Consider the following 12,093-nt stretch of genomic DNA (forward strand, 5'->3'; position numbering starts at 1 on the left):
GGCGTCCTATATCAGTATCCTGCCGCAGGATGTGCCGGCCTGCTTGTACCACCACTCCTGCTAACAATCCACTTGCTGATCAGGTCGATCGATCGCCTTACCGATCTTCAAGATCTGATCAGGATAACAACAAGTCGCGAGAGTACGATCGAGATATATACTGTTATTTATAACCGTTGAAATGAGGCTGTAATGCTGAAACGACGAAGAATCTTCTTTGATTTGCATTGGCTCCTCCCTTTCAAAGCTGCATCGGGGAAAAGATTAACGCTGGTCATCAGCTGTCATCTGGAGTGATACTCGTACGTGATGCAGTAATAGCGTCATGTCCTTTTTGTTTTTTTGGCCATAATCCTCGTGAGCGCTTCTTGCCCACGAAACACTAGTGCTTTGTATATAGTAATTTTTATACAACATATAACTTGGTTGGTATGATCTGTGAAATGATCTTGGTGTTTAGTGAACAAAATTTATCTCACAACACAAATAGCTACACGGATACAATTCATTTCTGATCACATGCATGGATATGTGCATGTTATAATTAATTATTTGATTATAAGATGCAGACAGCTAATAGACAATCTATTATACCAGTAGTTAGCTTTAGCCATAATCTATTAGACAGCAGTGGGCTATAGTATTGACATTGCTCTAAAGCACGCACGCATTCACCGGTTTTGTCTTTCCTCCTCGGATTCGACGGCACGCGCACCGGTGAATCGGTGATGCAGTGTCTGGCTGGCTCGGCCTCGTGAGGCGTGGGAGTCGCTTCCTTCACGTAGAAGCCAGCACCATTAATGGCCGGTCGGGGCCTGGACGCGTGAACTGCGTGTAGTAGCATCGTGTTCACCCAGCCACCCAGGTCCCAGGGGCCTGTCTGGTTCTCTCGGTGTCTCCTCATCCGCATCCTTGTTTTAGCTGGGAGTTTTGATCTCTTTTTTTTTTCTCCACTCTACAAGGTATTTGACTATTTATCACTTTTAAAATATAATAATTAAAAATTTATAACTCATAATTCGTGACGCGTGAGTTCTCACGTGTTTATGATATATGAGTTCTCATGTATCTATAATATATTAGTTTAATAGTAAAAATTTTAATTGAATACGTAAGAGTGATAAATACTTCTTTGGTGAGCCATCACCACCACCCAATCAGCCACCCACGGTCCAGCCATGGCGTGCCGTGCCGTGCCGTGCATTGAGCCTTGCTGTAAGCCCTATGTGACCTTGTTTATTCATGCGTATTAGAGCATCTACGATTTAAGATATTCATTGAGTGTTCTCACTAACTAAAAACACTTATATAGACAATCGTCTCACAATGGAGGCCATAGCTAGATGGGTTCCTCAAAATCTATGGGTACCCCTACCAAAAGGTCATCGCATTAAATTTCCTCATCTACCCTCGGCAACTCCTCCCTCTCTCTCATCGCTCCCCTCTCTCTCCCTCTCTCATGCGCCATGGCTCTCTCCCTCATCCTCTCTCTACCGCCGCCGCGCCTCCCTCCTCGCCCTCCCCAGCAACCGTCGCCGCCTCCCTCCTCTCCCTCTCAAGCCGCTGTTGCCGCTTTCTCCCGCCACCGATGCCCTCCTCTCTCTCCCTCCGCACGGTGGGACACGGTGGCCGTGCGAGCGGAGCGAGGAGGACGCGGCAGAGCGAGATCTGGACACGGGGAGCCACGGCCCCGCCTCCTACTCCAGCCCAGCGCGCCGACGGCTCGGTGAGCGGCGCGCGGATCCGTGGTCGCCGCCAACATCGTATCCCTGTCGTCGTCGGCATCGTCTCCGCCGCTCGTCTCCCTCTCCCTCTCGCTGCCGACTCTTACCTCTCCCCTCCACCCTCGCCGCCGCTGTTGGCCTCTCTCCCTCCCTCTCTCTTCCGTCGCCGGTGGCCGTGAGGGCGATGAGTGAGAGGGGCGAGGGTGGAAGAGGAAATTTTTCGGTAGGAACAGTGTCCACAAGTCACACCCTCGCGCCCAACACGCCCCTTCGGCTGTGTTCCTGCAAAAGCGAGCGAGGGACACATTCCCTAGCATAGAGACGTGTTCCATCGCATAAGGGGGTGGGGCGCGGAGACGGAAATGCTAACGAATGGTGCTAGGGAACACGGGCCGAGGTATTGGTGATGGCCTTATGCGCCACCCCTCGTGATTCACCCGGGGCAAAGCTTTGGGGCCGAGGGCTGGGAGAGTAGCTGCTGCTGGTTTGCCGAGGCCCACGCGATGTGTGGGCCCCACGGCCGCATGCAGCAGGATGGATGGCAATCTGACTTCTGAATTCCGATGAGCTCTCTGACCTGATCACTCGAACAAACCGGGCTCCGGCTAGCCAGGGCCAGGGGTTGGGATGCAGCCGTGCAGGCAGAGAGAGATCAATCATTTGGGCACACTTTGAAAGGAGCCAGCCAGCCAGAGGCTTGTTCGCTTGAGCGTGATTGACCAGCTTGCGAAAAATGGAGCTGGAGAGCGACCTTACAAAGCATGCCACACTTTTGTAATTCTATAGCCCGTGATAAAGCGTACGTGCAGCTACGTACTACGTACCCCCCCATATGCATGATGCACGTACGGATGAATAGACCACGGTGGATCGGTGGCCTAGGCGCTGGACGTCTGGCCTCAACGACGCGGACAAAGGCAACCGCTGTTTGGACGACTTTTGATCGATCGCCTCGCCTAGCGCGCGCGCTGGTACAACACTGTACGCTGGATGCATTAGGAGGGCAACTCGCGAGCCCGGGACCCGTCATCCCGTCCGTGTCGGCGTCGACGACCCCTCGGAGTGCCGCGCGTGTGTCAGCGACCGACGCGCGCGCGCGGATGCGCGGAAAAATGGACACGATCGATGGGTGTGTGGGTTGATCAGTGGGTGGGAGGTGAGCGTCCGTGCCACTGTGCCAACACGTGCGCGTGTGTGGAGGATCTAGCCGACCTGACGAACGATATGATATCTCCCTGGCGATTCGCCGTGTGTTAGTTTGTGCTCCTCCGATCCCGTCGTGCTCGCCGTCGCCATCGATCGATCGCTCATCGGCTTATGCCCTTCCGGACAATGACGAGCTCCACCAGTGCACAACGTACTCCTGCTATATACGTACTGCGTGCATGCGTGTTGGGGAGGGTTCACAATTCCGACGAAAACCGGTCCATCGAATTTTGCGAAATTTTAAGGTTTTGACGATGCTCGAAAGTAGAAGCCGTCTGAGATTTCAATGAGTTTAATCCAAATTCAAATTTAAATTGATAAAAAAGAAATAAAATCAAATAAAATCTTATAAATAGTATGATATTCATTTAATCTATTGGGATATACATTTTCGAAAAAATTGATGTATTCCGTATATTTACTAAAATTTACAGCAAGAAAGAAAAGAATAATGAATTAAAAAAAGGAAAAAAATTCAGTTTACCTTTTTTCTAGTTACCGATTGAAATTTCGATGATTTCGCTTGGAATCTCGCCTAAGCCAACAGGTTTTCGCGAGCTTATTGATAAACTCGAGGAATTTATATTCAAATTTTGGTTTATGAAATCTATCTATTATATTATTAAAACAGCCTTGAAAGGAGGCACCACGTTCGCTGTGGAGGCTAGAAATTCCCACAATAATCGGAGAAAAAGAAAAAAATAAAAAGAGAGTCCAAGTAAAAGTACAATCTAAAAATAGCTAAAATTTGGAATTAAAAATAAGCAATATGGAAAGAGGAGTTCATATAGGAACCCAATACGTGATTAATTAAAATTCAGAATAATAATAAAATAAAATCAAAAATTAGAAAAGGAAGGAGAGTCTAAGTAGAAATACAATTTAAAAATAGCTGAAATTTGGAATTAAAAATAAGCAATATTGAAAGAAGTTTCCATATAAGAACCCAATACGAGATTAAACAAAATTCAAAATAGAAAAATAAAATCCAAAATTAGAAAACAAAATGAGAGTCCAAGTAGGAATACAATTTAAAAATAGCTGAAATTCGAAATTAAAAATAAGAAATATTAAAAGAAGAGTCCATATGGACCAAATACGAGATTAATTAAAATTCAGAATAAAAATAAATAAATCAGAAATTAGCAAAAGAAAATAAAAGAAGAGTTCAAGTAGGAATACAATTTAAAATTAGATAAAATTCGAAATTAAAAATAAGAAATATTGAAAGAAGAATCCACATAAGAACCCAATACGAGATTAATTAAAATTTAGAATAAAAAATAATATAATATTCAAAATTAGAAAAACTAAAATAGAGTTCAAGTAGGAATACAATTTTGAAACAACTTAAATTGAAAATAAAAAATAAAAACATTAAAAGAACACAATACGGTATTAACTATTTTTTTAAAAAAAATCTGAAATTAGAAAAATAAAATTAAGATTTTAATTAGGAATACAATTTATAAATAACTAAAATTTGTGATAAAAATAAATACAATTTATCGAATATTTTTATAACCCAATACATGATTAATTAAAATTCAGAATAATAAAAAATAAATTTCAAAATTAGAAAAAGAAAAAAAGAAGATTTCGAGTAGGAATACAATTTATAAATAGCTGAAATTCGGAATTAGAAATAAGAAATATTGAAAGAAGAGTACATACGAGAATCCAATACGAGATTAATTAAAATTCAGAATAAAAAAAATAAAAAAATCTGAATTAGAAAAAAGAAAAGAAAATAAGAGTTCAAGTAGAAATATAATTTAAAATTAACTTAAATTCGGAATTTAATATAAGAAATATTGAAATGAGAGTACATATAAGAACCCCATAATAGATTAATTAAAATTCAGAATAAAAATAAAATAACATCCGAAATTAGGCAAATTAAAAGGAGAGTTAAAGTTGGAATATAATTTTGAAACAACTGAAATTAAAAATTAAAAATAAAAATATCAAAAGAACATAATAATAAATAAAATAAATTCTGAAATTAGAAAAAGAAAAAAGATTTCAACTATGAATACAATTTATAAATAACTAAAACCGGTGATAAAAAAATAAGACAAATGAAAGAAAATACCATATAAAACATATGACGAGATTAATTAAGTAATAGGCCTATAGTGGAGCAGAGAGGTGGCGGTTGATGAGACATCTAAAACTATTAATAAATGACCAAATAGAATTCTAATGACGATTAAAAGGAAAGACGACGGGTAGGTCGTGAAGCAATCAGTCAAGGCGGTTGGCGGGGACTTCTAGAAAGTAAAAAAAAATAAACCCTAATGATAATCATATTTAATTTTTAAAATCTCAATTACAGTAAAAATGAGACGCAGCGGGCGGGTCGCATAGGAGTATAATGGTAGAGCCGCGCGATGGTTGGTGGGTCTTCTGGAGGAGTAAAGTGGCAGCGTTTGACGGGATTTCTAAAAATTATAAAAAACATGAAACCCAACGAGACAATAAAACTCTAAAAACTATAATGTTCAATTTTTAAAGGTTCAAGCTTCTAAAAAGTAAAAAGAAATCCCCAACGATAATCATGTTTGATTTTAAAATCTCAATGAAATTAAAGAAGGGCGGCAGCGGGCGAGCTGTAGAGGAATATAGTGACAAAGTCACTAACGTTTTGGCGGAACTTCTAGAAAGTAACAAAATAAAGCTAAACAATAATTATGTTCGATTTTTAAAATAACAATGACAGTAAAAAGAAGATACAGTGGACGGTTGTAGAGGAGTATAATAGCAGCGTTTGACGAAACTTCTAAAAATTATAAAAAAGAAGCCCAACAGGACAATAAACTCTAAAAAATATAAGTTTTTAGATAAAGGTTCTAAGGAGAATAAATAGAAACAATGGTAGATCGAGGAAGCTAATAAAAAATAATATAACAGAAGTAAAGGGTAGCAACTGATGTGTCTTTTAAAAACTACGAAATTAGAAACACGAGGATAATAAGGTTTGGTCTTTCAAAATCTTAAGACAACGAGATAACTATTTAATAAATTTTAAATAGAATCATATTAAAAATATATAATTTTATATGGGTGTTAGTCGCGTAATTGCGCGGACCACCCAGCTAGTTTATTCGGAATCTACCGGCTTTCCGCCGGATTTCACGAAAACCGTCATTACGCCATAGCGCGAAACGGAAGATCATCTCAGAATCGTAAACCCTGGTAGCCAACCGGCTGTGCAGCCGTTGTGTTTTTTCACCCGTGCTCTCTGCTCGATCTATGTGTGATCTATTTGTCGATCAATCGTTTGCTGGTTCTCTCTGTACATCCGTGTCTAGTAGTGGTACTCTGTACGTGCCACTGTACGCATCTCACGCATGCTGTTTGGGGAGCTTTTTGCGTGGAACAGTGGACGAGAAGCTAGCTGAGACAGACGGATCACGGACACCGACCTGGCGCCAGCCACTCGAACGAAGCTACAGCACTGCTCGTGGTCATTGTCGTCCCTGGCCGTTTCTGCCTCTCGGGAACCGGAACACGATAAAGAAGCCAAGCCAAAAAAAAGCGTGAGAAGAGGGGCATCATCGATCTCTCGGCTCGCCCAATGATTGCCGGAGTAAAGCGAAACCCCGGCGGCCACATGGGGGCCCCGCCGGCCGGCCGGCCGGCCGGTCACGGCGAGCTCAGCTCGAACGACGCGCGGCCACTCGTTAGTCATGATCATCGTCTCCACCGGATTGATGATATGCTCCTGATGATGAGTTTGTTTCAGATGGAGACGAGAAGGAGGCTAGCTGCAGCCCCGCAGTGCGTTGCATCGCCGGCATCACGAGCAATCATGCAGCCACACCACACACACTTCCCCTCTCCCATGGAATCTCTACTCTCGAGACGCTAACCTATTATTCATCATCAGCGATTACCTTAAATTAGGCCGGGATACTATGTTCCATTATCTAAAAAATCGATTACCTTAAATTTATGTTGCTCCCGGCGTGAAATCCCGACCGTTCATCGGCCACGGACGGCTAAGATGAGACCAATCTCCCGGTGTGGGACAGTAATAACGTACTCACTCTGTCCCCAATTATAAGGTCTATATTTTTTTACACGGTTTTTAATAACATACTTTAACTAGTATTTTAACAAATATAAAATTAGTATCAGATGAAAGTACTTTAAAGTATTAATCTAGTGATACAACATACTTAGTGTAGATATAGTTAATATAATTATTAGTTAATAGCTACCGAGTTTGATTTTTCTTAAAACGGTGATGCCCTATAATTTGGGACGGGTACTAGGGTGGACACGGGACAACCTGCTATAGTTAGCTAGCGTGGGGATGTCTTGGTGTCTATCTATGATTGCGTATTATTTCACTCGAGAAAATCTGTCTTTCGAGAGTATCTTGGAGACGGGATCAGCTTAGCGGGCGTGATTGCGCGAATCATGGCCATCCATTTTCACGCTCGCGTGAGGGAATCGACGACCGACAAATTTTCTCGGTTACTTGCCCTGCGGCTGCATGCCGTCGCCGATCATTGTGGAGGTGATCAACTTTGTGATGTTGCCTTGCACAGGCTTTGGAATGGAGGCTACTGCTTCCTTGGGTCACTGTCGCTTGATCATTAGGGGCCCATGCGTGCTAGCTAGCTCCAGTTCCAAAGATTCTGTACTTAGTTGTACCCTCGTTTGTTTTACGAGACAGTGCCAAGTCGTGCCGGTGCCATGCTTGTTTTGGCACGCCCTGCCGTTGTGGCCGCCCAGACACGGCCCGGCCCATTAGCCAGCCTGCTACAGCCGTGCCTGGGCCGGCAACGATTTGGCCTGCCTTATTTGGACAGCAGTACAGCACTATGGCCAACTGGGGATATCCAGAAACCAGAGGCCCATATGAGTTGTACAACTAAAAACATGCTATCATAGATCAACCAAAAGAGAGCATGTTTATACACACTGCAACCGTTTACAACTATTGATCAAATTCAGTTGTACGTGGGTTAGACAATTGGGTCATATGCATTGCAATTTCCGTCCCAGATAGAGGAAGAGGAAGAGAGATCTAGGCGCAAACCGATAACTAACTCAAATGCACTTGCAAACAATAGAGAAAATATCACTTATTGTATCGCACTAACCAGAACTCAAAATCACCCGATCGGTCACAATTTGCAGTTATTGTACAATGTAAGCCTCCACTGCAGCACGCAAAATTGCCAAAGGGGGCAAAAACAAAGCTGCTACCTGATGTTTAACATGAAGTGTACAAGGAACAAATATGATTGGGAAGGGCGGTACTGTTCGTGAGTTGGTACCAACAAGACCTTGCCACTGCATCATTTGCAAAAAGCGTGCAGTCTAACACCCAACGTGAGGAGTTCGACAAGGACCGATTTAGCCCACAGCACCCAGAAAATTTAGTAGGTTTGTTTCGTATCATGCAGCTTGCGTGCGAATGTTGCAGCCACGAGTAACGGGAAAGCGATCGTAGCATCACAGTGCACCTGCATTTCCAAGAGCCGCGGTATTAAGATACGGCTTTACAGTAATAACCAGTCGTAATGTATTGAATTAAATAAAAGTGCATTCATATGATCTTTTCGTGTCACAATTTCTTACATAGATCATGCCGTGTCATAATTTCTTACATATATCTTCTATAGCAGGCAAAACAAAATCATGTCAACCATGATCGCATAAATCATTAAACAAAAGTAAATGGCTGCATGCTTCAAGGCTTTAATGCATCACATGTGGTATTACACAGAGCAAAAGCTATACACATAAATAAAGGTAAGTTATGATGGTTAGGATTAGAATCTAGTCCAAGATCATTGACATACTTCATCTCAGGTGAAATCAACAAAGGCATTTTTACGTGCAGCATGATCTTTGATAGACACTTTTGACTGCCTAGATGTATGTAAAACATTAAAAAGATCATGTGAAAATTGTTCAAGTTACAGAAACATACCTTGACAGGTTTGGCTGAACCCTTTATCTTTCCCCATGAAACTGCTTCATCAGGCTGTGCTCCAGAATCACTGCCATCAAATTCTTGAGCTGTGTTGATATAGACTACAAAATCTGCACCATTGCGAAACATATTGGCGTTGCATATATGATGCTTCGGTAGACCTCCACCAAGAACTATAATCCCGGTCTTCCTTGGGGTTGCATGAATGGCTTCCCCATTCATCAATCTTATATCTGCCAAGTTTTTCAAGCATAATATGAGAAAAACAAAAGTGATAGCAAAAGCAAGAAAACCAAGCACACAACTTGCCTTGTACAATGTCAATAATTAGGCCAGGATTGCGAACTGCATGACAGAATAGCATGTCTCCAAGTGATCCATCAGTCAATGCTGGGCAGTATACAGGAATATTGTTCTGATCAAGATTTGGAGAGTCAGTACTGTCTCGTTTTCAGTCTTTGAGTTACAGATCATAACATTGCACTTGGCCATATGAATTTTAAACCAAGGAACATGAAAATACCATGCTATTGTAACATCAAGAGGAAAAGAACAAGTATCTTGATCAAATCCACTCAACTATAACTCTAAAAGTCAAAATAAAGCTTCAAATATGGACACCAAGTACATTAGATTAACATCAGTAAGCACAACTTTAAGGATGGTGGCACACTAGTTCCTAGGGGAAAAGATGTACATATGGCACTATTATGAGGAGTTTCCACATTTAGACAACATTAATACATACAAAAATAACTCAAATAATAATATAGTTTATTTGTTTGTTTTTAAGGGAACTCTGAAAAAAAATTCAACAAGACTACCTAGTATATCATTGTGTAGTGTACTCAAGATAAAGATGCAGGGGCTTTATGAACAGGATTGATGGTTTGTTCTCCCACTTGCACTTTGCAAGGATATGCAGGTGAGTTAATAAATATGTTACCTTATATGCCCAATAAAGGTAGGAACTTTCATCGTTTATTTCTTTGCCAAGACGGCCAATGACCTTCGATGGTGTCCAAACATTCTGCAGGTAAGTAAAACTGATTGCGCTTCATGAACAGAAGAGAGAGAAGCACAAAAGTAGTTGGAAGAGTTGCTTCTGAAAGAAAGACGCATATCTGATAATTGAATAGTTGGACATCAAGGGCATAGCAGTAAAGCTTACAAAACATATCTACCAGTGTGGAACCTTTTCCTTATTGATTCTTGGCAAGTGACCAGTTGTACAGAAACTATACCTGGTAACCTCATATTTCAGTGCTATTTGGATTATGGATTTATTCATGTACCATTACTACGTAAATTCACGGAGGCCAACTTGAAACGGAGCTAATGAAGACTGGTTCAAATAATGACAACCTTTTTGTACCATTACATTAGTGGATTTCTAAGCACTATAAGTTAGGCCTTTTCATATTACTGCCCCCTACATGATGCCTCCACTTTATAGCTAATGAGCCATAAGCACATGTGCGTCATATAGAATCAAACACCTTGTTGCAATCTACTGGGCTTCAGCCAGAAGAAAAATGTTATAGTACCTCCCTGGATTGCTCTTGTAACATCTGGTAAAAAATTGGCATGATCCAGTTCTCAAACTTGCAGTAGTTATCATTAGGAACCAATAGATTTCCAATCCGATTCAATCCCTTTGACCGCAGCAGCGTTCCAGGTAAAGAAAAATCCCCTCTGTAAGTAGGAGCAAGACATTTGATGAGATCCTCCTCTATACCACCAGCAGTCGTAACAATAACATCAACCTAAATAACACATTTTTTTTCCATAGGGAATTAGCTAAATCATAGGGATGAGATCTCAATCCTTTTAATAATGCTAGTATGTTACCAAAAGCATGCCAAAACGTGTCTAACAAACCAGTTAATAAAAGGAAATTAAAAAAGTGGAGTATTCACCATGTGATGCTGAACTAGAAAACGGACAACATCCCGAATGCCAGAAGAGACAAGGTTTGAGGTGAATCCCAGGAATATTTTGCACTTCACAGATTCTCTATATGTAGGGTCAAGCTCAGGTTCATCACAGTCCTCACGTGGCTTCTCATGGGACAGCCTCCATTCTAACTTCAATGTATTCAAGTACAGAAAAGAAAGGGTTAGGAAATATAGGAATTAGTAACCTCTTAGGCATGTAGAAAAATCAGTACAAGCATGAAGATGGGGAAAAAAATTAAGGAACACACATGTAAGATTATAACAGAGATATTTTTTTTTCATCTGGATTACCTCCAGGTTATACAAGAGAAAACTCAAATATATACAGTTTGAATTTGTCCAATAAATTCACGATGTAAATAAAAAAAGTGTGTAGCATTTTTTTTTATACATCTACTCCATTCCAATCTACTAATAACGGTTTCGTTTCACAGAAATTATCGAGAAAACCAACAGTAGAGTGTTAGCTTTAGGATGAACAATAGCTGCAAGGTTCCCATTTTATTTTACAGCAGGCATAGCTATGGCTTCACCTCCTACTCTCCGAGTACACCAACAACACAGCAATAGGCCCTATCTAGTCCAAAATGCACTTCATCAGAAGCTCCACAGATCCAGAACCACAACAATTTCAAGCTACAGTATCCCCCAATCTGCCTCATCTCTATCATGAATTGTACTAAAAAAGGCAGCAAGGGAGTAGTAACGTTACCATCTGGTTGACGACGTCAACGGCGTCGCCGAGGTTAGAGGCCTGGAATCCAGTGGTGGCGAGCGACGCGAGCATCCCGGAGAGCCCGAGTCCGGCGTCGTTGAAGTCGGCGCCGGCGATCCTCGTGAACCGCCCCTCGTCGAGGGACTCCGAGGGCTTCAGCACGATCGAGCGCACGCCCTGCAGCGCGTCCATGTCGCGCGCTCCTCCTCCTCCCGAGCCGCCGCTGCCTCCTTCCCAGGCCATCGCCCGCGAAGCCGCCGCCGCCGCCGCCGCCGCGAGCTATCAGCTTCGAATTACTTTTTCCCGAGAAAAAAAAATGTGCAAAAGAAGAATCAGAGGTTCAGCGTCAATCTACTTCGAACTCAGCCCTGCGCTGCGACTCCTCCCGCCGCCTAGGCTGAAAATCTAGTGTCAATTCGGCCCAACATGGCCCATGTCCCCTCAGGGGAGGCCCAACGTCCGAGCACAAAAGCCACGGCCCGTCCCGATTGCACCGGCGTCGGCAGGCCGTGTGTTTCTGGGCCATCGCTTGGC

The 12,093-nt window shown here is 42.2% G+C and overlaps 1 protein-coding gene across 1 annotated transcript; it reads right to left on the bottom strand.

Annotated features, from left to right (window-relative positions):
- Positions 1-8,014: 8,014 nt before the first annotated feature.
- Positions 8,015-11,929, bottom strand: LOC127784322 (deoxyhypusine synthase-like). The gene is made up of 7 exons (XM_052311544.1): positions 11,557-11,929; positions 10,806-10,973; positions 10,434-10,652; positions 9,833-9,916; positions 9,196-9,301; positions 8,884-9,119; positions 8,015-8,413 (listed from the first exon to the last, which is right to left on the bottom strand). Exons 1-7 carry the CDS (start codon positions 11,800-11,802, stop codon positions 8,327-8,329), a joined length of 1,146 nt encoding a protein of 381 aa, XP_052167504.1. The 5' UTR covers positions 11,803-11,929; the 3' UTR covers positions 8,015-8,326.
- Positions 11,930-12,093: the final 164 nt, after the last annotated feature.

The sequence above is a fragment of the Oryza glaberrima genome, chromosome 9, assembly GCF_000147395.1.
Source record: "Oryza glaberrima chromosome 9, OglaRS2, whole genome shotgun sequence".
Taxonomy (NCBI): domain Eukaryota; kingdom Viridiplantae; phylum Streptophyta; class Magnoliopsida; order Poales; family Poaceae; genus Oryza; species Oryza glaberrima.